Source organism: Canis aureus, chromosome 8 (genome assembly GCF_053574225.1).
Source record: "Canis aureus isolate CA01 chromosome 8, VMU_Caureus_v.1.0, whole genome shotgun sequence".
NCBI classification, from domain to species: Eukaryota; Metazoa; Chordata; class Mammalia; order Carnivora; family Canidae; genus Canis; species Canis aureus.
Genome location: NC_135618.1, coordinates 48,886,892 through 48,912,683, shown reverse-complemented (window position 1 = coordinate 48,912,683; position 25,792 = coordinate 48,886,892). Strand labels below are relative to the sequence as shown.

The window sequence follows — 25,792 nt, the reverse complement described above, 5'->3', positions numbered from 1 at the left end:
ATTTTACTTTTTTGAGAGACAGTGAGAGTGAGAGCACATGATTGGAGCGGGGTGGGGAGGGAAGGATAAGCAGGCTCCCCTCTGAGCAAGGAGCCCAGCTCAACCCCAGATCATGACCTGAGCCCAAGGCAGACATTTAACAGACTGAGCCACCCAGGTGCCCCCAAACCAATCTTTTTTTTACATGAAATATTTCCAACTCATAGAAGATAATGGGGTGAGAATAAAGAAATCAACTGCCAGTAAACAATGTTAATATTTTCCTACATTTTTCTATATGGCTATAGAATTATTAAATAAAACATGGAAGAAGAAATTAAATGTTCAGGATTAATTGAAGCTTACCCTACACCTTCCACAATCTAATTCTTTTTCTTTCCAGAAGCATCCGGAACCTTGAAATTTGACAGGACTTTACCAGTCATGCTTCTTTCTATCTTTATAGATACAAATCCGCACAGCATCTCCTTGTCTTAAAATGTTACTTGAGTTTTGTCTGCTTCTTCCTGCACTCGGTTCCGTGAAGCCTTTGGAGATTCTTCTACGTTGACACGTTTGATTTAGTGCATTTCTGTACACGGCGCCGTTGGACAGTTCTCCGGTAGAAAGGCGTGTTGTTATATCTGCTCCGTAAAGGACGCTTCAGTGTTGATCCGGGCAGGTGGCTGTCTGGGCGCATGGCTGCTTCTCGAGGATGTGTACCAAGAAAGTTGAGGCACAGAGCTTGTATCTTGAACTTTATTAGGTGTTGTAAAACCATTCCGTAACTCTTGAGCTTCTGGACGTGCTCAAGTGGCTACACAAACCCCAGCCTTGGTGGGCCTGCATTTGATTGTGAGTCGCTCACTGTGTGTGGCCTGGCCAGTGGGGCTCACTTAGGATGTCCTAGTCTTGTAATCCAGGCTGTGGCTGGCTAACCTAGCAAGAGCCCTACGGTGCTTGAGTGCCACTTGCCATTCCTAGGAGTAGCTGCTTTGTAAAATGTGTGAGATTGAGACTGGAGAGACACTGGGGTGGGGGTGAGCCTCCTGACCGGGGTAAACTAAGTCAGCCACAATGAGCTGAATTTGTAATGTATCAGAACAGGGATGGAGCATTGTGTGCACCGGGTCTACAGAACGTGGTCAGGGTTCTGGGGTATCAGAAGCGTGGTCTCAAATCCAAAATCCACACTCTGCTTCCTTTGTAATTTCTGGCAAATCATTCCCCGCTCTGTCCTCATTGCCCCATCTATAAAATGGGGGTTATGAGTTTCCAGCGCCTCCACTTGTGGTTAAATGAGATCGGACACATAAGGTATTTGATGCAGGCTCTGGGCCCTCGCAGCACTGAATATGCTTCTGTCCCCAGCTGCCTTCCCAATGGCTCACACTGCGTCCTGGGAGGGTGGGGAGAGGGCCAAGTAGCTTTGGGTTGTAGCACGTTTCTCTGGGTCTCCCCGTGGTGGCTTCTGTATCCCTAGTGAATGTGATGTCCTGGCCAACCTTCCAAGCTGCTCAACAGACCTAATTTAAGTAGAGAATACAAAGTCACTTGCCGCAACAGCTTTGCAGACCTTTTCTAGTGCTTAAAGCATCCTAACAAAACCGCTGTAACTAACACAGCATGGGTTTCCTCTTAATAACTTGCCATAAAAATTAACGGAGAGGACGGGCCAGGGTATCAAGGCGAGGTCTCCCTTGGAAGGTGCAGATGGGTTAGGATGAGCCGCCGGGAGGCTGATGGGAAGCTGGGCTGCCTATGGAAGGGATGAGCGGGAGGGGATGGTCAGGAGGGGATGGGGAACCTTGGAGAGGGCCGCAGCCTATGCCTGTCCTGAAGCGGGTGGTGCTGCAGTGCGCTCGGCTCCCTCGGGGCTCTCTCCATGGCTGGGCGGGTGGGTAATCGCCGAGGGAGCTGGGGGGATGCTGCGCGAGGGGGTCTAGCACCTGAGGAGCTTTCGGGGGCTGTGCCACCGGGAGGCCAGCAGTCCTTCCTTGATGGAAGCCTCTGGAGCCCCAAGGCCTGGGATCCTTGAACCTGGCGGCCCCACCTGTCCAGACCCGGTCTTGGGCACGTCCTCCCGCCCTCCCGAGGCTCCGGCCCGTGGTCCCCTCCAGGGTGGGGGGGTTTCAGCCCCTGGGGAGCCTCCTGAGCACGCACCTGGAGCCCACACCTGCCGCACCTGCTGCGCGGTGTCCTGGTGCCCCGTCCCTGAGGGCCCGCTCGGCCCCTGCGGCCGATGCCATCAGACACCAACACGCGGGGCCCAGAGCCCACCAAGCGGGGAGGAGGAGCTGGTGCGGTCCTCCCCAAAACCTAGTGCTGATGTGGGTTTCTAGGTTGACCGTTAAGTGCCATTTTGCTAAGAGTATCGAATCCTTTTTTTTTTTTTTTTAGCATACCTGGTCCTAAAGGCCATTTTGCATGGTCTATAAAAACACCTCCTATACGTAGTTTTTTGGGGACTTGGCTAACCTGAAGGACCGTCTGGGGCTTTGGGGAATGTTGTGGGTGGCTTTGCCGCCCCCTAAGAGCGCACCTGCACCGGGCGTGGAATGCACCTGACGCTCCACTGTGTTCTTACGCTGTGGGGCGATGAACGTGACTCTGGTGTGGATCTGGTCACATTCAAGGCAGCCGGTCAGGGTTTCTGCTCGGGGCGGGGGTGGCTCCCTCCACGTGTGAGCTAGAGCTTGCCTCGGGGAGGCTCCTGCTTGCATCCGGCACTTTGTGGGGGGGGTCCTACAGGTGGGGGTGTCCCCCGAGCCCCCCCGCAGCTCTGTACTGGCTCTCCCCACCCCCAGTGTGCTGGCCTCCCGCCGCACAGCAAGAACCACAGTACATCAAAAGGTTTTTTTATTTGAGACACAAAAATGCAAAATTGCTGAGATATCAAACGTTTCCCGGTCGGCTACCATACTGCCACTATGTACAAAAGATCTGATGATAAATGTGCACACATATAAAAATACAGTATGCGCTACCTATGTACAGTACATGTGCAAAATGTATGGCATTCAAACATGATACGGAATTGATTTCAGGGGTGCAAACAGCAAATACAAAGGCATCATGGTTTTCATTTTAAAAAACAACATAAAGGCAATACACGAATGGACCCCCGATTGCCATAATTTTTTGTTTCTTAAGCTAGCGCTTTAGTAAGCGGGGCTCTGTAGGTTGGTATCTTTCTCCTTGTTTTCATAAAGTGAGATGCTAAGACATAATGTGACCATGAAAATAAGAAGAGAAACACCTATCACGCTGTGTTTCTACTGCAAGCAAGAGAGAAGGAAACGAATCTGCACTTAGGAAGAAACTCCGTATTACTACTAAATATGTATTATTCTTAAACCAACAAAACAAATCTATACTATTTTACATGAAAACAATAGAGAAATATCTACATCTTTGTGAAAATTATAACCTTAAGTGGATAATACCTTTTTGGGACTGATTGTTGAGATCTCGTTAGTCTCAAATTTTAAATAAAAAGTGCCTCCTTTTGGCAAATACTTGGCAATGCCTTTGGTTCCTTTAAAGCAAGTTTGCATTACTATTGGTTACTTGAGGTTAAGTACTTTTGGTAAATACTAAACCCTTCCCTAAATGCTCCCTCCTCCCACCCAATCAGCGAGTTTCCTTACAGCATAATGTAGAGAGGTAATTGTTACGAGTCTCGGTGATTCTATGAACTTGGTTAAAGCTTTGTCTTAGTAGTTGGCACAAAGCTCTGTTGAACACGACAGCTGTGTGGATTATCGCCAATGACCTATTTTGATTCCAGGCAGCACCTTTGGTCTGAGATTGCCATCCTGTTGTCACACGACTGTGACATTTCCCAGTCACGATTCACAGAGCAATGTGTTAGTGTGGAGGGTAAGCACTCTTTTGTAAACATGTGCAGCTTTTTATCAGAGCTTGCAGGCGGAAAGCCTTTGCAGTGATGCAGGGATTCCTCAGCTACCGCAAGGAAGGGTGAATGGGGAATACACATAGGCCTCTTGGTTGTCATGCAGGCAGTCACTTCACAAATAGGAAAGGTGGCCAGGACAGACCATTGAGGGAGCGAGGTTTGAGATGGGACAAAGAATGACTGCATCTTCTTATTTTTCCAGTTTTGACTGCAACCACTTAGATGAGCCTAAATGCAGTTAGGATGCTCTCCAAACACACAGACCTGCCCTTGTAAGCCGTGCTCCTTGATAAAGCTGACCTTCCAGTTAATGTGCTTGGATAACCTGGACTAATTGTGTGGCCTCCAGGGCAGCGGGCAATTTGTCTGATTTCCTGCTCTGTTACCAGGGGTCAGGATGCACGTGTGCAGACATGGGTGCCTCCCCCACCCCCGACTGCCAGCAGGAGCCTGGTAAGGCCCGCTGCCCGCCAGGCAGGCCCTCGGCAATGGTCTGAGGGCATGTGCTGCGCCTGCCAAAGGGCCTTGACCACTCACGTCTGTAAGGCCAAGCCCGCTGGCAGACAGGAGAGGGACTGTCCCATCACTTGTGAGGACAGCTGCTTTGCCAGCTGCTGTGGCTGGTTGCAGCCTGGGAATTCTGAAAGGGCGCTGAAGACAGCGAGGTGGCCTGGAATGATCTGGGGGTGAGGAGGGGAGGAAGCCTGAGTCAACTTTGGTGACAAAATGGGTAACACGCTGCTGATCCATCACTGGGGGCTGCTGAGCGCACAGTTCCATAGCGCTATCGGATTACCATGACGTCGCTTTCAACAGGCCGCAGCCCGGAGGCCGCAGCCCACGGCCCTCTGAAATCAGCTGCCTTGGGTGTAGTCACCTGGATCGCAGAACTGCGCAGCCTTTCAAAAGGAAACTTACATGAGAGCTCTCTCTAGGATCATAAAAATAGTCCTATAAAACACGAAGTATCGGAGCAAGATATCCCACGAATTGAGAAGAGATCTATGTACAAATATGTGGCAAATACTGTACAGTAGATTGCACAATTCAGGAGAAACGCTAGCACGTGAGCCGACAGGCCCTCGACACGCGCTGCTGAAATGTACGCGAGGACCCCACTGCCCTACTTGCAAGGACGTAGAAGCTCTGGTGTGACTTTCCTGCCCCCCAATGGCGTGACCTGGCACCTGCATACCCTGGAGAGGCAGGCAGGATACTACTTTGTCTCAGGAATATTCAGGAAGGTACAACAATGCGGGAGAACACGTGTCCAGGACCTGGTGGTTTCCTTGGCAATATGATCCGTGAGACGATGTACCACGCTACCACGTCTGAACGACACGCCTGCAGACTGAAAATGCAACTGGCCGTCCTGCCCTGGGCTTTACTGGCTGTGACAGCGTGAACAATACAAATAGTCCTCTGTGGTGAACGCCTCTCCATTGCTTAGCAGGACGTGCACCGAGTCAGGTCGGAGGGGCCTTGCTTACAGCGTCGCCTTTGGTCACGTCACAGGCTGCACATGGTCTGGGTGGTCATGCTAACCTAGAACATGCAGCTGGGACCATGGACGGTGGCACCCATGCCATGCGTGCCGGGCTCATTGCCCAAGCCAGGACGGGAGGGCCCGGTGGAATGGTGCGGGTAGAGTTGGTGACGGGAGATTCCTCTCCTTCCCTTCTGAGGAAGCTCTGTACATAAGGGTGTGAACACATGTGTGAAGTAGGTACTTGAGCAGGTCGTGGTCAGAAGCAGGCAGGCTAGCGGGATGGCGTTCTCTGCACTGACGTGTGTATTTCTGGAGAGCATCCTTCCTGTCGCAGTTTTCAGACCTTATCTTTAAAAAGCAGGAGGAGAGCCGAGGGCTAGGAGAGCATCTGTGTGCACGGCTCAGGATAGTAGACACAGGAATTCCATGAGAGCCAATGGCCCTAGCCGCTCACGGGCCTCCTACGGTCCCACTGATGTCTGGTGCTCACTTAAGCCATTTCAATCTGAGTCAGAAGGATGCTCAGAGTCTGAGTGTGCAGTAGGTAAGCCCCAGACAAAAATCCATGGCCCAATCCCCCCGGCCCCAACAAGTACCTGTCCAAGTCAACTGCCCTATCCAAGGAGACGGGCTCTTCTGGAAGGGACGGGCTGGGGCTGGACATCCCGCCTGGAGTGGCACAGCCTCTTGGGCTTGCTCACAGGGCAGCATTCTGTTAACAAAGTTACTAGATTCCATGCACTGGATTACCAGCTTATAAACATTTAAATGACTCACTGAGCATAACTGCTTCTGCCTTGAACCCTTCAGAAATGCTTTCAAGTTGGGAGGTGCCAGTTAAAGAGGGCTCCAGGGTTCTGGGCAGCTAAATACTGGAAAAACAAACCTTCCTTACAGGGAGTTAAAGTCTACAAACCAAAATAAAGATTTGAAAGACGATCAGCTCTTAGGCAAAGCACAAACCCTGCAGTGATGCTCAAATTCTTTCCAAATAATGGATCAGGCTGGCTCTTAGATGGTGATATTCCCACGGTGATGTCTAAGGACCCAGAGAAGCAACCTGACCCTTGGGTTTACATGAAGTGAGGTGCAGAGCATGATGATATTTAAGAAACACCTTCACACTTTTTTGGTAGATTTCAGGGTTGTTTGTTCGTTTTTGTTTTCAGTTACTTACGTTTTGTCATATCCTTAAGTAGCTTGAAAATAATTTTGGAAGTCCTGTGATAGTTGGCATTTTAGAAAATTCTTAAACTACCCAGCAAATACATGATAACTTCTTTTCTATATAAAACAATGACTAGTAAAACCTCCAGTTTTTCAATGTTCGGCTTGAGATTGGTGAGAGCTTGGGAATGACATCCAGTTACAAGCCTGTAAAATGACAGGGCAAAGCGACAGAGAAGAGGTGGCCAGACCTGGGGCTCGATGGCCAGCCTGTTGAGATTCTAACCTGGAGCCCCTGCAGGAACATCCTGGGCTGGTGGCATACTTCTCCTCTGCCCTCTCTATGCAACTCAATAGCTCAGAAAGATATTTTACACTAAAGCCTTCCTTGGTTCTTTGAGATGGGTCTGGTTACCTGAAATCAGTCAGCATTTCTTTAAATATGGAAATACACATGGCTCAAGTACTCTAGAAATAGTCGAGTTATTAAAATAAGTAGGACCACTGGATACCCAATTCCTTACCCCAACGTAGGCTGTACATATTACAATGTCAGAGTGTACATACAAATGTCTAATATACACATTAAGATCAATCTAATCAACCCCGAGGGTTGCTAATAGAATTTTCAGTGTTATCAATATATGTGTACTTTTTACAGTGGATTGTTTATGACAGTATTTTGTAGACATTGTCTAGTGATGGTGAAAGATCTTCCACTTAATTTTAAATCTGGGAAGCTAAAGTAAGAGTCCCCAAATCACAAATTACAACACAGAAAAATTAGGTTGGTTGGTTTCTGAATGGAACCAAAAGTCTTCAGCTGGAAGCTGTCATGGAACTGGCTGGCGCTCTCCACTGCCTCTGCTGCCTGGGCCGGGCTCAGGCCATTTCTAGGACATACCCACATGCAGTGACCGTTCACCTCCCTCCACTGGCATTCTCTTCTGTGTGGAGCTGTCTGCCTTCTATTCAGGGTCTTAAGGTGACCACAGAAGTGTAAATGTAGTTTCAGTTGATGACCAGAGAACCCTCGTGTTGTTATCCTCACACATTACTCTTCTGTATGTCTTTATTCATTCTTTGCTGAAGTCTGGAGAAACAGAGGAGTCTTCTTTGACCAATGATTTTTCAGAAAGCCCTGTGCTGTGTTAAATTGCAGAAAATCACTGCTGGGCGCAGTGAAATATTTTCACGCTCGGTTTCCAGGCTGTGCCGATCTATTCATTCTTTCTGTAACAACATATTTTAATTGCAACAATGCAACTATCAATCTGTCTCTAAAAACTGACCTAGAATGCTCTTCATCTTCTTAAACGTCATGAACTCGAATGAGAAATCTGTGCTGTTAGTCCCATGGCAACGGCAGGTCTTGTGGATCTAGAAAGTCAGCGGAGAACATGCTGGGAGCAGTTGTGCTGAGGGGGGTGAGCCCTGACGTGTTAGGCATGGTAATGTCCAGCCACTCCATGTTGTCCAAGTTTGAGTCAGAAAGGTCAAGTGACAGACAGGGAGTACTTGCAGCAAACTGGGCCTCGGAAGTCTCCATGGGTGAGTGTGAATGGTCCAGCACACTTGAGTGACTCAGCAGATCATTCTGGAGGTCCTCGATCAGAGAGAAGGGCTCTCTGTCTTCACTGCTGCTTTGTAGTGGAACAATTTCATTGGTTGAAGGTAAAGTTCCATCCAAGAAAGCTTCTAGCTGGTTCTCTAGGCTGGCAGATAAACTGCTCATGGGTTCTAAGGAGATGGGGGGTGCCATTTGGACTTGGGGTGGCGGGCGGGACACCACTGTGTTGACTGGCATTGTGGTGATGCTGGCAGTCACTGGTCTCATTTTGGAAATAGGCGAAGGCTCTTCTTTTATAGGGAGGGAAATCTCTGTGCAAAATAATTGAAGTGATTAGTAACAATTTACTACTCTTTAAACATTTTTATCTATTACCAGGACAGTTATTTTATTATTTCGCGAAGACTTATTCACAGTCCATCTTAGGGGTAGGAAGAGAATGCTATTGGTCAGGTATGGTCCTGGATAACCTATAGGATGATGGCTCATCTTAGTTAAGTAAATATTTAGCTTAGAACATTCTGATATGCTTTCTATCCTTTTTGGTAAGAGTGATAAGCATCACAAGCAGTTATATGCCACTAGGTAGGAGTCGATGGTTTTATTTTTTCTAAAGATTTTATCTAAAGATAAAGCAGGCTCCATGCAGGGAGCTCGACGTGGGACTCGATCCTGCGACTCCAGGATCACGCCCTGGGCTGAAGGCAGCGCTAAACCGCTGAGCCACCCGGGCTGCCCTATTTCTTTGGTTATTTAATCTTTGGGTCCTTGTTTTCAGTTACTTCAGGCTTCAGACAGGGTACATGGAACTGCCATCACTGTGGCACGCCACCCTCAAGGTCAAAATGTATGTCCTCAGTTTGTGCAGATATGGAGTACATTCTGAATATCATGAAAGATCTAAATATGTTCTTTTTCCAGTTATCATTATAGTTGAACTGTGTGCCCAGTTCAGCTATATACGTTCTGTATAAAATTCTAAAGAGATACAATGCCATCTTATTTTATGCCTGAATTAAAGGCAACACACAGCTCCTTTGACCTTCTTTATTTTTCTGACTTGTCTTGTTTTCCGAATTTACCTAAAATCTTGAAAGATCTGGCAATATCTTAAGCACTAACTAGGGCAGCCCTGGCGGCACAGCGGTTTGGCGCTGCCTGCAGCCCCAGTTGTGATCCTGGATACCCGGGATCGAGTCCCATGTCGGGCTCTCTGCATGGAGCCTGCTTCTCCCTCTGCCTGTGTCTCTTGTCTCTCTCTGTATGTCTCTATGAGTAAATAAATAAAATCTTAAAAAAAAAAATCACTAACTATGGGTTATTCCTTGCTGGATCAAGTAGAAAATTAATGTACCATCTGCTTCAGATACTAGTGTTCATTTAGATACGTTTATTTGAATAAAGTTTCTTTTTTACTTTCTTTTGGGTATCTGGTTTCATTTCTAGATGGATACAGGAGGAGAAATGGATTTGCTAGGAGCTGTGGGAACTCAATGACTGGGATGCATAAGTGAAAGACCCCTATATGTAAACTGTTGACCATGTGTACTGTACTGCTTTTCTGTGTGTGTCTTTAGCACAGTTTGTCATTTCTCATTCCCTGTAGTCATCTCTAGAATTGTTCTGAAAGTTGACAGTACTAAGTAATCAGTCTCATAATCAACTCTTTAAACCTCCTTTCTTATTATTACTGGCATTAATTAACAATAAGATAAAATAATGTCCTCATTGGATGCTTTGCCATTGAAAAAAAATAATTCCTGGTAGAAAATATCTCACTTGATGACTTTGTCACATTTTAATTTCCAAGTTTAGGCTATTAAAAATTACTCCTTTTAATCATTTAGAAAGTCTTTACTTTCGCCAGATTTGGCAAAAAACATTAAAAAAAAAAACACCTTAAAATCAGGCAATCAAACATCTATTTCTCTTATTTCCACAGCATAGATATATCATACGTTATTTTGCGAGGCCAATGCAGTTCCTAGAAAAAAAAAATCTATTTGCACATGTAGAGCTACAGTTAAACATCAAGAATTTCCCATGTCTTCAAAACCAAATAGTATCTGCTATGGATGGAGAAATTTTAAAAATTTTATCACTTTTTAAGGTGATCAAAATTTTGATTTTGAAAATCAAAATTTCAGATTTTCACTGTTTAAAAATCTGAATAAAACTCCTTTCATCAAGGTAATTTAAGAATACTTACTCTAAAACAGCGTTTGCAATTTTAAAATACTGATTTTTAACTTATTTTGAAAGGTACATTTGCTGAGGTAGAGATACCCTTGATTGTGTATGGGGTTAATATTCTTTATCACTTTTTAAGGTGATACACTATAAAGTCTAAGAGTTTCAATTATACACAGAAAGTATTTTAAAATTGCCTTTAAATTCTCACCAAGTTACTAGAGCTTGTGGGTAACGTGATTATTACAATATTAGTAGTGTGCGGCAGAGTGCTTTTATCCTACCACAATGACCTACATATGGGACAGGTTTTGAAGTTTTTCAATGTGGAATTTAAATTTGGCTCTCCTTTGCTATTTTGAGCTGGTCTGTTGTTTCAGCAGGCATAGATCTATGGATAAATCTAACATTATGTTAATGTAAGCTGAAATAGTGACTGTTTCTCCATTTATAAGTTGTTTTAATGTCCTAACTGAACAGATTTAAAACATAAACTTCATTGGAATTAGAATATGTTTCTCACTACTCAAAGATATGCCATGAGCTCTAAAGGAAAACGTTCATAAATTTGTCATAAGAGGTTACTTGGATGAGGTCTGATGTGATTTGGGACTTACCCCCACTCTTAATTAGGATATCAAAGAGGTCGTCCATCTGCTGACTGTGTGCATTTGAAATCTACAACAAAGGAGAACAGAAATTAGCCTTCTTTCATACAGATGTGGAAGCATTATACAACTGGGAGCTCTAAGCCACCTTACAGAACATCTAGTTCTAATCTATTATTCGATAATTTTGAGAATGCTGAGGTCACTGCAGACATTAAGCCATTTACCCAGTGTGTCAGAGCTGCTTAAGTGGACAGAGCAAGAATGGGGCAGATACCTAGATCAGCTGACCTATACATTTTTCTCACTTTTTACCATGCATTTTGAGAAGTCGCTAATACTTGCTTTTTTTTTTTTTTTAATACTTGCTTTTAAAAATACTTTATTCATTTGTGTCCAGGTAAAAATATAAGGTATGTATAAAGGTGATTATACTATATTTTTTTGGCTTCACTGAGTCACGTGACCTCCAATAAACTACACTTACATGTAAACTCATAATACTGTCAATAAAATCAAGATAGCAAACATATCCATTGCCCTGCAACCTTCCTCAATGGTCTTTTGTAATAGTTCCCTCATTCCCAGGCAACCTAGTGACTGCTTTCTCTGGTCACAGAAAAAGAAAAGTTTACTTTACATTTCTTGGAGCTTTGTATCAATGAACCCCTACAGTATACATATTTTTGGAAATAGAGGAAGCTTCTTTCATTTAACATAATAATTCTGAGATTTAGCCATGTTGTAGAGTACACATCAGGGAAGGTTAGTGCACTTTTTTTTTTTAAAGATTTAATTAATTAATTAATTAATTATATATAGAGAGAGAGGCAGAGACACAGGCAGAAGGATAAACAGGCTCCATGCCGGGAGCCTGATCGCCCCCTGGACCAAAGGCAGGCGCCAAACCGCTGAGCCACCCAGGGATCCCCTAGTGCACTCTTTTTTATTGCCAAGGATGTTTGTGTTGGTTATTGCCATTTTTTGGCTGTTACAAATAAAGTTGCTGTGAACATTTGTGTACAAGTCTCTATATGAGGTAAATGTCAAGGAGGGCACAGTGGAATCATAGGGTAGCAATAGGTTTAACTTTTTAAGAAATGTCTGTTTTGCAAAGCGATCGTATCATTTTACATTTCCACCAGTACCATATGATATTTCCGGTCGCTCTATATTTTCGTCAACACTTGGTATGGTCAGTCATTTTAATTTAAGACATTTAATAAGGTGTATAGTGGTTTTGCATTGTGGTTTCAATGTGCATTTTCCTAATGACTAATAATGTTGAGCATCTTTTCATGTGCTTGTTTGCCATCTGTATATTTTCTTTTTTATTTTTTTTTTTGGGGGGGGGGCTGTTCTAATCTTTTGACTGCTCCAGACTTCTTAGGCATACTGTTTGCATGGTATATCTTTTTCCAATCATTTACTTTTGACCTGTGTCTTTGTATTTTTTTGTGTGTGTGTGTCTTTGTATTTAAAATATGCCTCTTCAAACCAAGAAACAGACTCTTAGCTACAGAGACCAAATTGATGGTTACCAGAAGAGGGGCAGGTGGGGGATGGCTGAAGTAGGTGATGGGGATTAAGGAGTGCACTTGTGATGAGCACTGGGTGATGTATGGAAGTGTTGAATCACTATATTGTACACCTGGAATTTATATTACATTGCATGTTAACTGAAATTTAAATAAAAACAAAAAATAAAAGTTTATATCAAGGAAAAAAGTATGCCTCTTATAGGTGCATACATTAGTTATCTATTATTGTATTACACATTGTACTCCAACAAGTTTAGTGGCTTAAAATGATAAAGAGTTATTCTCTTACAGTTTCTGTGGGTCAGTTTAAATGGGTAGTTCTGGCTTGGGGTCTTTCATGAGGATGTGGTCAAATGTTGACCAGGCTATGGCCATTTCAGGCCTTGCTGGAGAATGTCCATTCTGACAATTTCTGCATTTTAATTGTATTGTTTACTCCACTAGCATGTCCTGCGCAGTCAGCGACAGGGTTAAGAGCTTGGGTTTACCGTGTTATTTGATTTGCCCTGTTGTGGTTTTTGTTCCTCCTACGGTTCTTGTCCTTTTAAAAAAGATATTCATTTGATTTATTTTTGGAAATCTAACTTAATTTATTTTATAAATGCTGTACTTTAGTCGTTACCATAGACATAAAACATACATCCTTAATTTTTCACAGGTTACTTCATGTTGTACTATTGTATATAAACTATAAACCCCTGTAAAGATCGACTTCCTCCATCTTTTATTAGATACTTTATCTCTTCTTTATCTCAAAATATCTTTAGCTCATTTTCATTCTTAAAGGACATTTTTACTTGATAGAGATTTCTGGTTTGACGATCTCTCACTCTCTTTACCTCTCCCTCCTCGCTAAGAATTTTAAAGACATTTCTCCACTGTTTTCTGACTTCAGTAGTTTCTGATGAAAAGTGACTCATAAAACAAACTGTTGTTACCCTGTGTGCATTGTATTGCTTTTCTCTTTATGATTGCAAGATGTGCTCTTTAACTTTGGCTTTTAATTTGACTCTGATATGACCAGGCCTTTTATTTACCCCGTTTGGTGTCACTGAGTGTCTCCAAGTTATAAATTTGTCTTTCAGCACATTTGTGAAAAATTTGACCATTATTTCCTAGAATATTTTACCTGTCTCATTCTCTTCACAGACCCCTATCATACCTATCTTAGACTGATATTAAATAACAAGTCTCTGAGGTTCTGTTCTCTTTAAAAAACAAAATCTTTTGTTATTCAGACTAGATAAATTTTATTGATCTATCTTCAAGTTCACAGACTTTTTACCTTTTTTCACTGTCCTCTCCATTCTAAGACCATCTATATATTTTTTCATTTTAGATATTTTTAATTTTTTTCCATTTCATTAAAAATATTTCTATGTTTGCTATTTTTTCACCCATTATGAATATATTTTCCTTTACATCATTGACAGTTAAAAATAGTTGCTTTAAAATCCTTATCTGCAAGTTCTGACATCTGGATTAGCTGGAGTTGGCCTTAGTTGATTGCCTTTTGCATTTTTTTCCTTATTTGTATATTGTATGTTATAAATGGCTATTATGGATATAAAATTGTGAAGACTCTGTACTGTTATTTTTCTCAGATGAGTGGTTTCTTTTGTCTTAGCAGGCAATTATCTTGGTTGGACTTGACCTTCAAAATATTTTTTGGGCAGAAGTTCCAATCGCAGCTCCCATCTTTTTAGCTCAGCTGCTATGACCACTCAGTGCGTTATGTGGCTTAGGGGTCAGTTAGAGATGTGGGCAGACAGAATTTGGGGATCTCCCCTCTAGTTTTTTCCCTTTTGGGCTGCTCTCAGCTCTCTGACTTCCCAGAGGATAAAGGCTATGGGTTTTTCTACCAATAGCCTCACCACTTAGCCTGACCCCAGAGTAAAAGCAGCAAAAAGAGGTAACTCATGCTATTATCACCCTTCCTCTGAGTGTGACTCCTCACCAGACTGTGACTGCATTTATTCGCTCTTCAATGCCTTCATGTTATTGCTTTTTGTGTTATGACCAGGCTTTACAGCTGTTATCTGTGGAAGACTTACTTCGCCAACAGTGGAACTGGAAGTCTGAGTTTATATAAAGGGATTTGAAAAACCTTAGGTTGCCTGGAGTTTGATGCTTAATGGTGTATAAAGAGTACCAGACACTGATGTAGAGTTCAGCTCCCTCAGTCTATAAACATTAACCAGAGACAGATAAACGGCAGGGATTCCGATCAGCTGTCTAGGTTAAAGTGAGGTAATCATTCTTTGTTGCTGTTACATATATCAAGTGAGTAATACATATTAATCTACACACAAGAACTAGGTTAGGAGGGATGAGTGCTACCTATTAATTTTCTTAAAAATTGCAGTTTAAGCTCTTTGCAATTCACTTCATCTCTGTTCCCCTGAGAAGAGAACAGATGTCACTTCTTAATGCACCAATGGGGAGTCTAGTCCAGCACCATTTGTTTCAAGTCTTTTTGTAAATGTTTACAACTATTTCTGAAATTTGGTTTTTCCCTCACAGATAAGGGCCCCTGCTGAGTATTTAACTGAAGAAACCTTTTACAACCACAAAAGTTATGCTCTTTTGCATGAAGCACATGGCAACTGTTTACTTCCTCAGGGAGGCAGTCCACTCTGAACAACCCTGCACACCCTTTGTGAGTATGCTGCCTGGAACTGAGCAGTTTCTGTGGCTGCTCACTGAGCCAACTGGGTAGGTCAGCGTGACCACTCACTCCCTGGTTGAGGGGACTGGCTTATTTGGTGCTTGCTGCCAAAAGCGTTGACAGCTCTTGGTCACGTACAACCTATCAAGCCACACTGAGTCACTCCAGAGAACATGGGAGTAAGGGGCACTAGCACAGTGAGGCTCCCAGTTCTGCTATTTGCTGTGAGTACTAAAGTCTTACTCGGACCTGCTCTATTTTGTCCTCTACTTGCAGTACCCACAGAGTGCTGTGAGGGTCACCTGTTGCATCCTCTGGGAGGCATGGGTTCTTTCTTGAAACTTACCTGGGTGTTAGTTTAGATGGGCAGGGAGACCAAGAGAAAGGTTTAGGGTACGGTGTGACATGGTTATTGTGGTTGGGCACTCACCATAGGCCAGATGCCTTTACAGACAGGAACTCTATTCCCATCTTTTGGAATAGGGAGCAATAGGGAAGGCTCAGAGGACAGGTAAGCACCTTGCATAGAACCACATGGTTACCGGCTATGGATCAGTACATAGTGAAGTCGGGAGGACCTTAGGTCTGTCTCCTTCAGGGTGCATTGGTGCTTGCATGAGCTGGCCTGCTGGAGCAGAGGGTGCTACGGATGACAATGAGATGAAGCAGGAGAAGGCAGGTGTAGGTGCTGGGCAGTCTTAATGGCCAGCCTGGTACAAGGTTAATTTAGTGCCACCCTGACACATGGTGGCTTTAGAAAGTAGGAGGATCCTAAGCTCACCTCGTCCCATGGACACACCTAGATAACAGCCACATCAGAACAACTAAGAAAAATCACCTGAAGCCTGGCACAAAAGATTTTCTACAGTTGACTGTAGAGAGGAGGGTACATGGAACAGAGGAGGAGGGGCAGAGATGAAGTAACGAACCAAACTCCTGGTGAGACTAACCACAAATGAGAGAGATGCCACAAGCATAAAGAAAGGAGAGTAGACCCCACATTAGGCACTCTAGCCATGGGGGAGCCAAACTAGAAAGATTTGAAAACCAATGGGGCTTAACTCTGGGTACTTTGAAAATCAGTGGGCTTAGCTCTTGGAGAACTGGATGGCAACAGGAAACTGAGTCCTCACCCTTAAAGATCCAGCATAACAAACAGCCCCATTGAGATACAGCACAGAAGTTAGTAGTTTGAAAAGTGCCTGAAGCATAAGGGAAGATTTATTTACTAATCTCAGAACATGTGCTGGAGAAGCAGGAATCTTTAAGAGATTTCTGCAAGAGCAAAAGAACTGGTGGGCACCATTCTTCCTCTGCTCAAGTCTAGACATCCAACAGTTGCAGTAAACAGCACAGCTACCATCTACCTTGCTAACACTACACCGTGCTCTGCATTTTCCTGGAGACTCACACTACCCCAAGATGCCCCACTTTAAGCAGCCCTGGCAGGAACCGGCTCCACTCCAAAGTGACTCCTGTCCTGGGCAGAGGAGAAGATAACCGCACACACCAATTCTACTGCGGTCCCAGTCTTCCCCCCTTGGGGAAGACATCTGATTTAACTGCTGGCCCTGCCCACCAATAAAAGACAAGGAAGAGAGTGCCCTGCAGGTTGGTACAGCCACAGCCCTGGCAAATGGGCTGAAGGCAGGGATCTGGTCTGATCCAACTATAAATCCAAGGCAGCCCAGACTGGCCCCTAACAGCAGACAGACCAAACCCTGCCACAATAGGCAAAGTAGGCCAGTGCAACCAACTGGACTGGGGGCAAATGTGGCTCAGCCACAACAGTAGGATGCATGCAACACATGTAACAGACACCTCCTGAAGCAACTACTTCTGGTGAGCAGGGCACAGGGCACTCACTACAGGGCACTACAGCACCTCTTTTTCCTGAGGCCACTGCTTTCAAAAGCAGGAGATGTAGCTGACTTTCCTAGTACATAGAAACAGAGATTTAGACAAAATGAGGAGACAGAGGAATGCTTCCCCAAAGAACCAGAGATGAACTCAATAACTGAAATTAAAAATATACAAGGTGAGGGGAGCACCTAAGTGGCTCAGTTGATTAAGCATCTGCCTTCAGCTCAGGTCATAATCCTGGGGTCCTGGGATTGAGCCCTGCATCAGGCTCCCTGCTCAGTGGGGAGTGTGCCTCTTCCTTTCCCCCTCTTCCTGTGCTCTCTTTGTCAAATAGAATCTTTAAAAAAATAGACAAGAGGGAATCAATTCTAGATTAGAGGAAGCAGAAGAATGGATTAGTCAGCTGGAACAGAGTAATGGAAAGCAAATAAGAACAAAATATCACAAAATGAGAGCAGGCTAAGGGAACTCAGCAACACCATTAAGCATGACAATATTCACATTATTGGGAACCCATAAGGAGAAAAGAGGGCACAAAATTTATCTGAAGAAGTAATAGCTAAAAAATTCCTTAATCTGGAGAAGGAAACAGACACACAGGTCTAGAAGGCACAGCAAGCCCCAGAGAGATGAACCCAAGAAGGTCCACACCAAGACACATAGTAATTAAAATGGCCAAAAGTAGTGATAGAGAATTTTGAAAGCACCAAAAGAAAACAGCTATATATAAAAGAAACCCCATATGACTATCAGCTCATTTTTCAGCATAAACCTTGCATGCCAGAAGGGAGTGGTGTAATATAGTCAAAGTGCTAAAAGGAGAAAACCTACAAGAATACTCTACCCAGCAAGGATATCATTCAGAATAGAAGGAGAGAAAAAGGGTTTCCCAAACAAAATGTAAAGGATTTCATCACCACTAAGCCAGCCTTACAAGAAATGTTACAGGGAATTCTTTGGAAAGAAAAGGTCATCATTAGGAGGAAGAAAATTAGAAAAGGAAAAATTTCACAGGTAAATACAAACATAATAAAAGTAGATTAATCATATAAACCCAGAATGAAGGTTAAAGCACACAAGCAGTAAAGTCAATTAAATCAGTCAAGGGAGTCACAAAATAAAAGGATGTAAAGTATGACATGATATATATAAAATGTGCCGGGGAGGAGGGGAGGAGTAAAAATGTAGTGTTTTTAGAATTAGTACAAACATGACTATCAAATTAATATATATTTGCTATACGTATAGCACGTTATCAATCTAATAGTAACCACAAATCAAAAACCAGTAATAGGCAAAAAAAAAAAAAAAAAGACAAAGGAATTCAAGTATATCACTCAAGAAAGACATTAAGCTGCAAGGGAAGAGAGCAAGACAGGAAAGGAACAGAGAAGAAATACAAAACTAATCATAAAACAAGTAACAAAATGGAAATAAGTACATACCCATCAATAATTACTTTGAATGTAAATGGACTAAATGTTCCAATCAAAAGACACAGGGTGACTGGCTGGATTAAAAAAAGCAAAATCCATCTATATGCTGCCTACAGGACACTCACTTCAGACCAAAAGACATGCAAATTGAAGGTAAAGGGACGGAAAAACATTTATTATGCAAATGAAAGTGAAAAAGGAAGCTCACATAGCAATACTTAATCTATCAGACAAAACAGACTAAAACAAAGGACACTACATAAGGATAAAGGGAACAATCCAATAAGAAGAAATAACAATTGTAAATAGTTATCCTCACAACATAGGAGCAAATACATAAAGCAACTATTAATAGACATAAAGGAAGAAACTGACAGTGGTATATAATGGTAGGGAACTTTCCACAAGAACTAGAACAAAGAATTCTAAAATTTGTATGGAACCACAAAAGACCTTGACTAGCCAAAGCATCTTGAAAAAGGAGAACAAAGTTGGAGGTATCACAATCCCAGTTTTTAAGATACAAAGCTGTACTAATCAGAACAGTATTGTACTGGCAGAAAAAGAGACACCTAGATCAATGGAACAGAATAGAGAGTCCAGAAATAAACCCATTCTTCTATGGTCAATTAATCTATGACAAAGAAAGCAAGAATATACAATGGAGAAAACACAGTCTCTTCAACAAACGGTGTTAGGAAAACTGTACAATGACATGCAAAAGAATGAAACTGGATGACTTTTTTTACACCATGCACAAAAATAAACTCAAAATGCATTAAGGACCTAAACGTGAGACCTGAAATCATGAAAGTCTTAGAAGAAAACAGGCAATAATTTCTTGAATATCAGCCATAGAAACATTTTTGTATATGTGTCTCTTCTGGCAAGGGTAACAAAAGCAAAATTAAACTCTTGGGGCTACACCAAGATAAAAAGCTTCTGCACAGCAAAGGAAACCATCAACAAAGAGGTAGCCTATGGCATGGGAGGAGATATTTGCAAATGATATATCTGATTAAGAGGCTAATATTCAAAACATATGAGGACCTTATACAATTCAATATCAAAAAACCAAGTAATCCAATTAAAAAATGGGCAGAAGACATGAACAAACATTTCTCCAAAGACATACAGATGGCCAATAGATAATAAAAAGATCCTCAAGATCACTCATGATCAGGACATGCAAATCAAAACCATAAGGAGATATCACCTCACCCCTGTCAGAATGGCTAAAATCAAAAACACAAGATAACAAGTGCTGATGTGGAAAAAAAGGAACCCTTGTGCACTGTTGGTGGGAATATAAACTGGTGATGCCACTGGGGAAAACAGTATGGGGGTTCCTCACGAAATTAAAAACAGAATTACCTTATGATCTGGTAATCACAGTATTGGGTGTTTATGCAAGGAAAACAAAAACATTAATTTGAAAAGAGATATGCACCCTTATGTTTATTGTAGATTATTTACAATAGCCAAACTATGGAAGCAGCCCAAGTGTCCATCAGTAGATGAATGGATAAAGAAGATGGGGTGTGTATACGCAGTGGAATATTACTCTGCCATAAAAAAGAAAGAGCTCTTGCCATCTGCAACAACACTGATGGACAGAGAGGCTATAATGCTCAGTGAAGTAAATCAGCCAGAGAAAGATAAATACCAAATGATTTCACTCATGTGGAATTTAAGAAACAAAACAAAGGAAAAAGACAAGCAAAAACCCAGACACGTAAATAGAGAACTAGTGGTTGCCAGAGGGGAGACAGGAGAAGATGGGTGTAATAGGTGACGGGGATGAAGAGTACACCCAATGTGATGAGCACTGAGAAATGTAAAAAATTACTGAATCACTATATTGTAACCTGAAACTAATCTCACACTGTACATTATTTATACTCGAATAAAAAAAAGAAGAGAAACTTGTATCAAATACATGCCTTGGCCATCATCACATCTATCCTTAACATGACCCATTTCCCCAAGGAGAAGTTAAAAGGAAAACCTTGAGTTTGAGTAAGCAGGAAGTGCAGGTTACATAGTAGCCAAAACTAGGAGTCTTCCCAGTATTTTGATTTAAAGTAGCATTTAAAGGAGAAGCACTGGAAATGGCAGAGTGGGAAGATCCTGAGCTCACTTCCCATGGACACATGAAGTATGTAACTAAATATAGTGAGACTCATTCTGAAAATGACCTGAAGACTAACAGAACATCTCTCTCCCACAGCTAAAGATACAGAGAAGGGAAGGAGGGGCAGGGATGAGGTCAGGAACCAAATCTCCAGCACAGTGATCCCCATCACCCATGAGCGTAGAGGTACTGCATGAGGAGCAAGGGGATCAAGCCTCACAGGGAGCACACCCCATCCTGGGGATCTGCAGTGGGTAGATGAGCTTCCATAACCTCTGGGTTTGAAAATCAGTGGGGCAAAAGACAGAAGGCTAGAGGAACTGAGATTCTGCTCTTAAAGGGCCAGAGCATTTTATCACTTGGCCTGGGACCCAGCAGAGAAGCAGCAGTTTGGAAAGTGTCTGAGTTACATGTGAAAGGGATTTACTTTTTAGGGCATGTGCTGGAAGAGAAGGATCTCTGGGAAATTTGTATATGAATATAAATACTGGTGGGAGCCAGCTCTGATACTGTCCATCTATCATATTAGCACTGCTTGCCCGGACTCACCAGGTAGACAACTTGCTCTAGAGAAAGGTGGGGCCAGCCCTGTCCACCAGCATACCCAAAGAAGTCTTGGTCTAGTCACAACAGCAGAGTACACACAGGACACCCCTGGAGTGTCTGGTTCTGGTGGGCAGCGGGGATTGCATTACTGGGCCCCCCAGGATGCCTTCTGCACAAGGCCACTACTTTTAAGACCAGGAGATATAGATGGCTGACTTAATACATGGAAACAGAGTCAGACAAAATAAGGAGACAGAAATACATTCCAAATGAAAGAACAACACAAAACCACAGAAAAAGGACTACATGAAACAGAGATAAGCAATCTTCCTGATAAAGAATTCAAAGTAATGGTCATAAAGATGCTCAGTGGATCTGAGAGAAGAGTCAGTGAACTCAGAACTGCAACAAAGAAACAAAATATAAAAAAGAACCAATCAAAGCTGAAGAATAAAATAAATGAACTGAAAAATAAACAAGAGAGAATCAACAGCAGATTAGGGGATGCAGAAGAACAGGTGAGTGATGTGGAAGACAGGGTAGTGGAAATCATCCAAGCTAAACAGCAAAAAGAAAAAAGAAAAAAAAAAAAAAGAGGATAGGTTAAGGGACCTCTGGGACAGGTGTACTGACATTCCCATTACAAGGGTCCCTGAAGGAGAAGAGAGAGAAAGGGCCAGAAAAGTTATTTGAAGAAATAATAGCTGAAAAATTCCCTAACCTGAGGAAGGAAATAGGCCTAGGAATCACAGAGAGTTCCAAATAAGAAAAACTCAAGGACATCCACATAATAACTAAGATGTCAAAAATTAAAGATAGACACTTAAAAGCAGCAAAAGAAAGGCAATGGGTTTTGTACATGGGAAGCTGAGGTTTCAGCAGAAACTTTGCCAGAAGGGAGAGGTATAATATATTCCAAGTGGTGAACGGAAAACATCGACAACCAAGACTACTCTACTCAGCAAGACTATCATTCAGAATGGAGGGAAAAAATACAGAGTTGCCCAGGCCAATAAAAGTCAAAGGAGTGCATCATCCCTAAACTGCCTTATAAGAAATGTTAAAGAAACTTCTTTAAGCAGAAAAGGCTATAACTTAGAAGAAAATTATGAAAGGAACAAGTTTCACTGGTTAAAGCAAACATATAGTTAAGGTAGTAGATCAGTCACTTATAAAACTAGTATGAAGTCTGAAAGGCAAAAGTAGTAAAATCAGTTGTATCTAAAATAAAGGATCCACAAAGTAAAAAAAGATCTAAAATATGACATCATATACCTAAAAAAGGGGAGTAAAAATATTGTTACTTTTAGAATGTGTTTGGTTTAAGCTACTATCATACTTTATACACAGGATATCATATATGAGCCTCATGGTAACCACAAACCCAAATCCTGCAATAGATACCCAAAAAGAAAGAGTAAGAGATCCAAGCATACCATTAAAGAAAGTCATCTAATCATAAAGAAAGAAAAAGAACTATGAAAAGAAATACAAGAACAACCAGAAACAATTTTAAAATGGCAATAAGTACATACCTATCACTTTAAATATAAACAGACTTAATGCTCCAATCAAAAGACATAGGGTTACTGAATACATAAAAAGATAAAAATTCACATTGCCTATAAGAGACTAATTTCAGACTCAAAGACACATAAAGAGTTAAAGTGAATGGATGGAAAAAGCTATTCCATACACATGGAAGCAAAAAAAAAAAAAAAAAAAAGACGATGTAGCAATATTTATAACAGACATGGGGTTACTGGGTGGTGCGCATTAAGGAAGGCACTTGATATAATCAGCACTAGGTGTTATATGCAACTGATGAATCAATTCTATCTCTGAAACTAGTAATACAGTATATGTAGTTAACATATAAGTATAATTTAGTTAAAATTGATTTTATTTATTTATTATTTTAAAAAATATTTTATTTATTTATTTATTCATGAGAGACACACACAGAGAGAGAGGCAGGGACACAGACAGAGGGAGAAGCAGGCTCCCTGCAGGGAACCTGATGTGGGACTCGATCCCAGGACCCTGTGATCATGATCTGAGCCGAAGGCAGACGCTCAACCACTGAGTCAACCAGGTGCCCCACTAAATTGAATTTAAATAAAAAAAACAAACAGACAAAACAGACTTTAAAGCAAAAGCTCTAACAAGGGACAAAGAAGGGCACTGCATAATGATAAAGGGATCAGTCCAAAATAAGGATACAACATCTGCAAATATCTATGTACCTAACACAGGAGCCCCTTCCTCCCCCCGCCACACACACAGATAAAGCAAATATTAACAGACTAACAGGAGAAACCAACAGTAACACAGTAATAGTAGAGGACTTTAACATCCCACTTACATCAACGAATAGATCATCCAGGCAGAAAATCAATAAGAAACAGTGGTTCTGAATGACACATCAGACCAGACAGACTTAACAGATACAGATAGAACATTCCATGCCCAAACAGCAAAATACACGTTTCCAAAGAAGACATCCAGATGGCTAACAGACATAGAAAAGATGTTTAATATCACTCATCATTAGGGAAATACAAATCAAAACCACCACAGATACCACCTTGTACCTATCAGGATTGCCTGTATGAAAAAAGCAAGAGATAACAAGTGCTGGCAAGAGTGTGGAGAAAATGGAACCCCTGGTGCACTGCTGGTGGGAATGCAACCTGGTGATGCCAGTGTGGAAAACACTATGGAGGTTCCTCAGAAAATTAAAAATAGGGCTACCCTATGATCCAGTAATCATACTACTGGGTTTTTATTCAAAGAAAGCAAAAAAATTAATTCAAAAAGATATATGCACCCTTATGTTTACTGGAGCATTACTTATGCTAGCCAAGATATGGAAGCAGCCCAAGACGAAAGGATAAAGAAGATGTGAAGATGTGATACACACAGAGGAATATTACTCAACTATAAAAAAGAATATTTTTCCCATTTGTGACCATAGGGATGGACTAAGAGATTATGCTAAGTTAAGTAAATTAGAGAAAGACAAATACCAAATGATTTCACTTATATGTGGAATCTAAAAAACAGAACAAATGAACAAAACAGACTCAAAAATACAAACACACTGGTGGTTGCCAGAGGGGAGATGGGATGCAGGGATGGGTGAAATAAGTGAAAGAGGATTAAAAGGTACAAATGTCCAGTTACAAAATAAATCACAGGGATGTAAGGGGCTAAAGTCAATGACACTGTATTAACTCTACTAACTACATCTATGTTGGTGAGCATTTCACAATGTATATAAATGTCAAATCACTGTGTTGTACACCTGAAACTAGTATAATATTGTATGTGGACCATACTTCAATGGAAAAAAACAGGATTTAAAGTGCAAACAAGGCCCCTGGCTCCGAAATTTGTGTTTCTGTCACGGCTAGTACATCTTAGACAGAGGGTTCTACATGAGGATGACACCCCAAATGTAAGCCCGTGGTGGACTGCGGCCACTGGCTTCACTTACCTCGGGAAGGGAGGACTGGGCGCTGCGCGTCTGCTTGATGGCCTCCTCATAGCGGGGAGGGTCTTTTGTCTTGGGGACTGGGCTCCCGAACAGGGAGTGCTGGACGACACACTGCTGGGGTGGCGGTGGTGAGGCGGGCTGTGGCAAACAGAGGGAGGTAGACGTCAGCTCTAGCAGCAAGCTTCCCTGAGCCCTGGCCCTGGTGACGTGGGGCTCTGCCCTCAGCACAGGGCAGCCCCATCATGGTATTCATCAGTTCATGAGCCTTAGGATCTGGGACCTGTATGGCTGGCAAGGGACCATCTTGAGTGGGAAAGGTCATCCTTACTGTGCTAACAGCTAAGCTGCCCCTTAACAACTGTCACCACAGCATTTTGGCTGTTTTGTCCCACGCATACTGATACTTAGTCCAAGGCGAAAGCGCGGGGCTTTGGAACGCTTTAGGACGGTCGTGAGCTTGCCCAGTCTCTGCAGCCCCGGGCTCGCAGCATTACCTTATTGGAAGTGGCAGGTCCGTTCTGCAGGGATGGAAGTGGTGCATTTCTGGACTGGAGAACGCTGGGGGGCGTCTTATTAACAAAGGGCTGCTGGACCCCTGGAGTGGGTGCTCTCTGATACGGGAGAACTGTATTCGATGCCGAGTTTGTGAAAACCTGTAATGAACCAATATTTTCTATTGTTTGTTTTTCTGCTCTTCCTAGCAGAGAAAACCATATTTTAGGACAGGGGTTGGCAGACTTAAGAGCAACCAAGGGTTCAGTTTAGGGCTTGCAGGCAATGGGGTCTCTGAGGTAACTGCTCACCTCTACCCCGCAGCCAAGAAGCAGCCTCAACCATACAGAAATAAATGGATGGCACTTGGTTCCAGGAAAACTTTATCTACAGAGACAGGTGTGGGCTGGACGTGGCCCTCAGGCCAGGGGTTGCAGACCCTGATTTTCCAGTGTCAACCATCCCTTTACTGAGTGGCCTGTCTTTGATGGAGGTGTAGACCGCACCTTCTGGGAAGTCAGCATTTGTTCAGTACGATATTTCTCTTAAGCGATAGCTGAATTTCTCCTGTTCCTCACAGGGTGATCTCATCTACTCTCACAGCTTTAATGTTCACCATTAAGCTAATAATTCCCAAACCCACCTCTCTTTTCCAACCTTGCTAAGTGCTGAAGCCACATTAATAACCCTT

At 42.6% G+C, this 25,792-nt stretch overlaps 1 protein-coding gene across 10 annotated transcripts in view; it reads right to left on the bottom strand.

Annotated features, from left to right (window-relative positions):
• The window catches only part of MRTFB (myocardin related transcription factor B), a 210,150-nt gene that overhangs the window by 7,896 nt on the left and 176,462 nt on the right, over positions 1-25,792 (bottom strand). For 9 of the 10 annotated variants that reach the window (XM_077906690.1, XM_077906688.1, XM_077906695.1 and 6 more), the window contains 4 exons: positions 25,104-25,262; positions 24,610-24,747; positions 10,932-10,992; positions 2,822-8,435 (listed from right to left, as the gene is read on the bottom strand). In XM_077906690.1, coding sequence (XP_077762816.1) covers positions 7,903-8,435; positions 10,932-10,992; positions 24,610-24,747; positions 25,104-25,262 — 891 coding nt within the window. In that variant the 3' untranslated portion in view covers positions 2,822-7,902. Of the gene's footprint in view, positions 1-2,821; positions 8,436-10,931; positions 10,993-24,609; positions 24,748-25,103; positions 25,263-25,792 lie in introns of those variants that run through there. The other variant, XM_077906697.1, reaches the window with a different exon arrangement.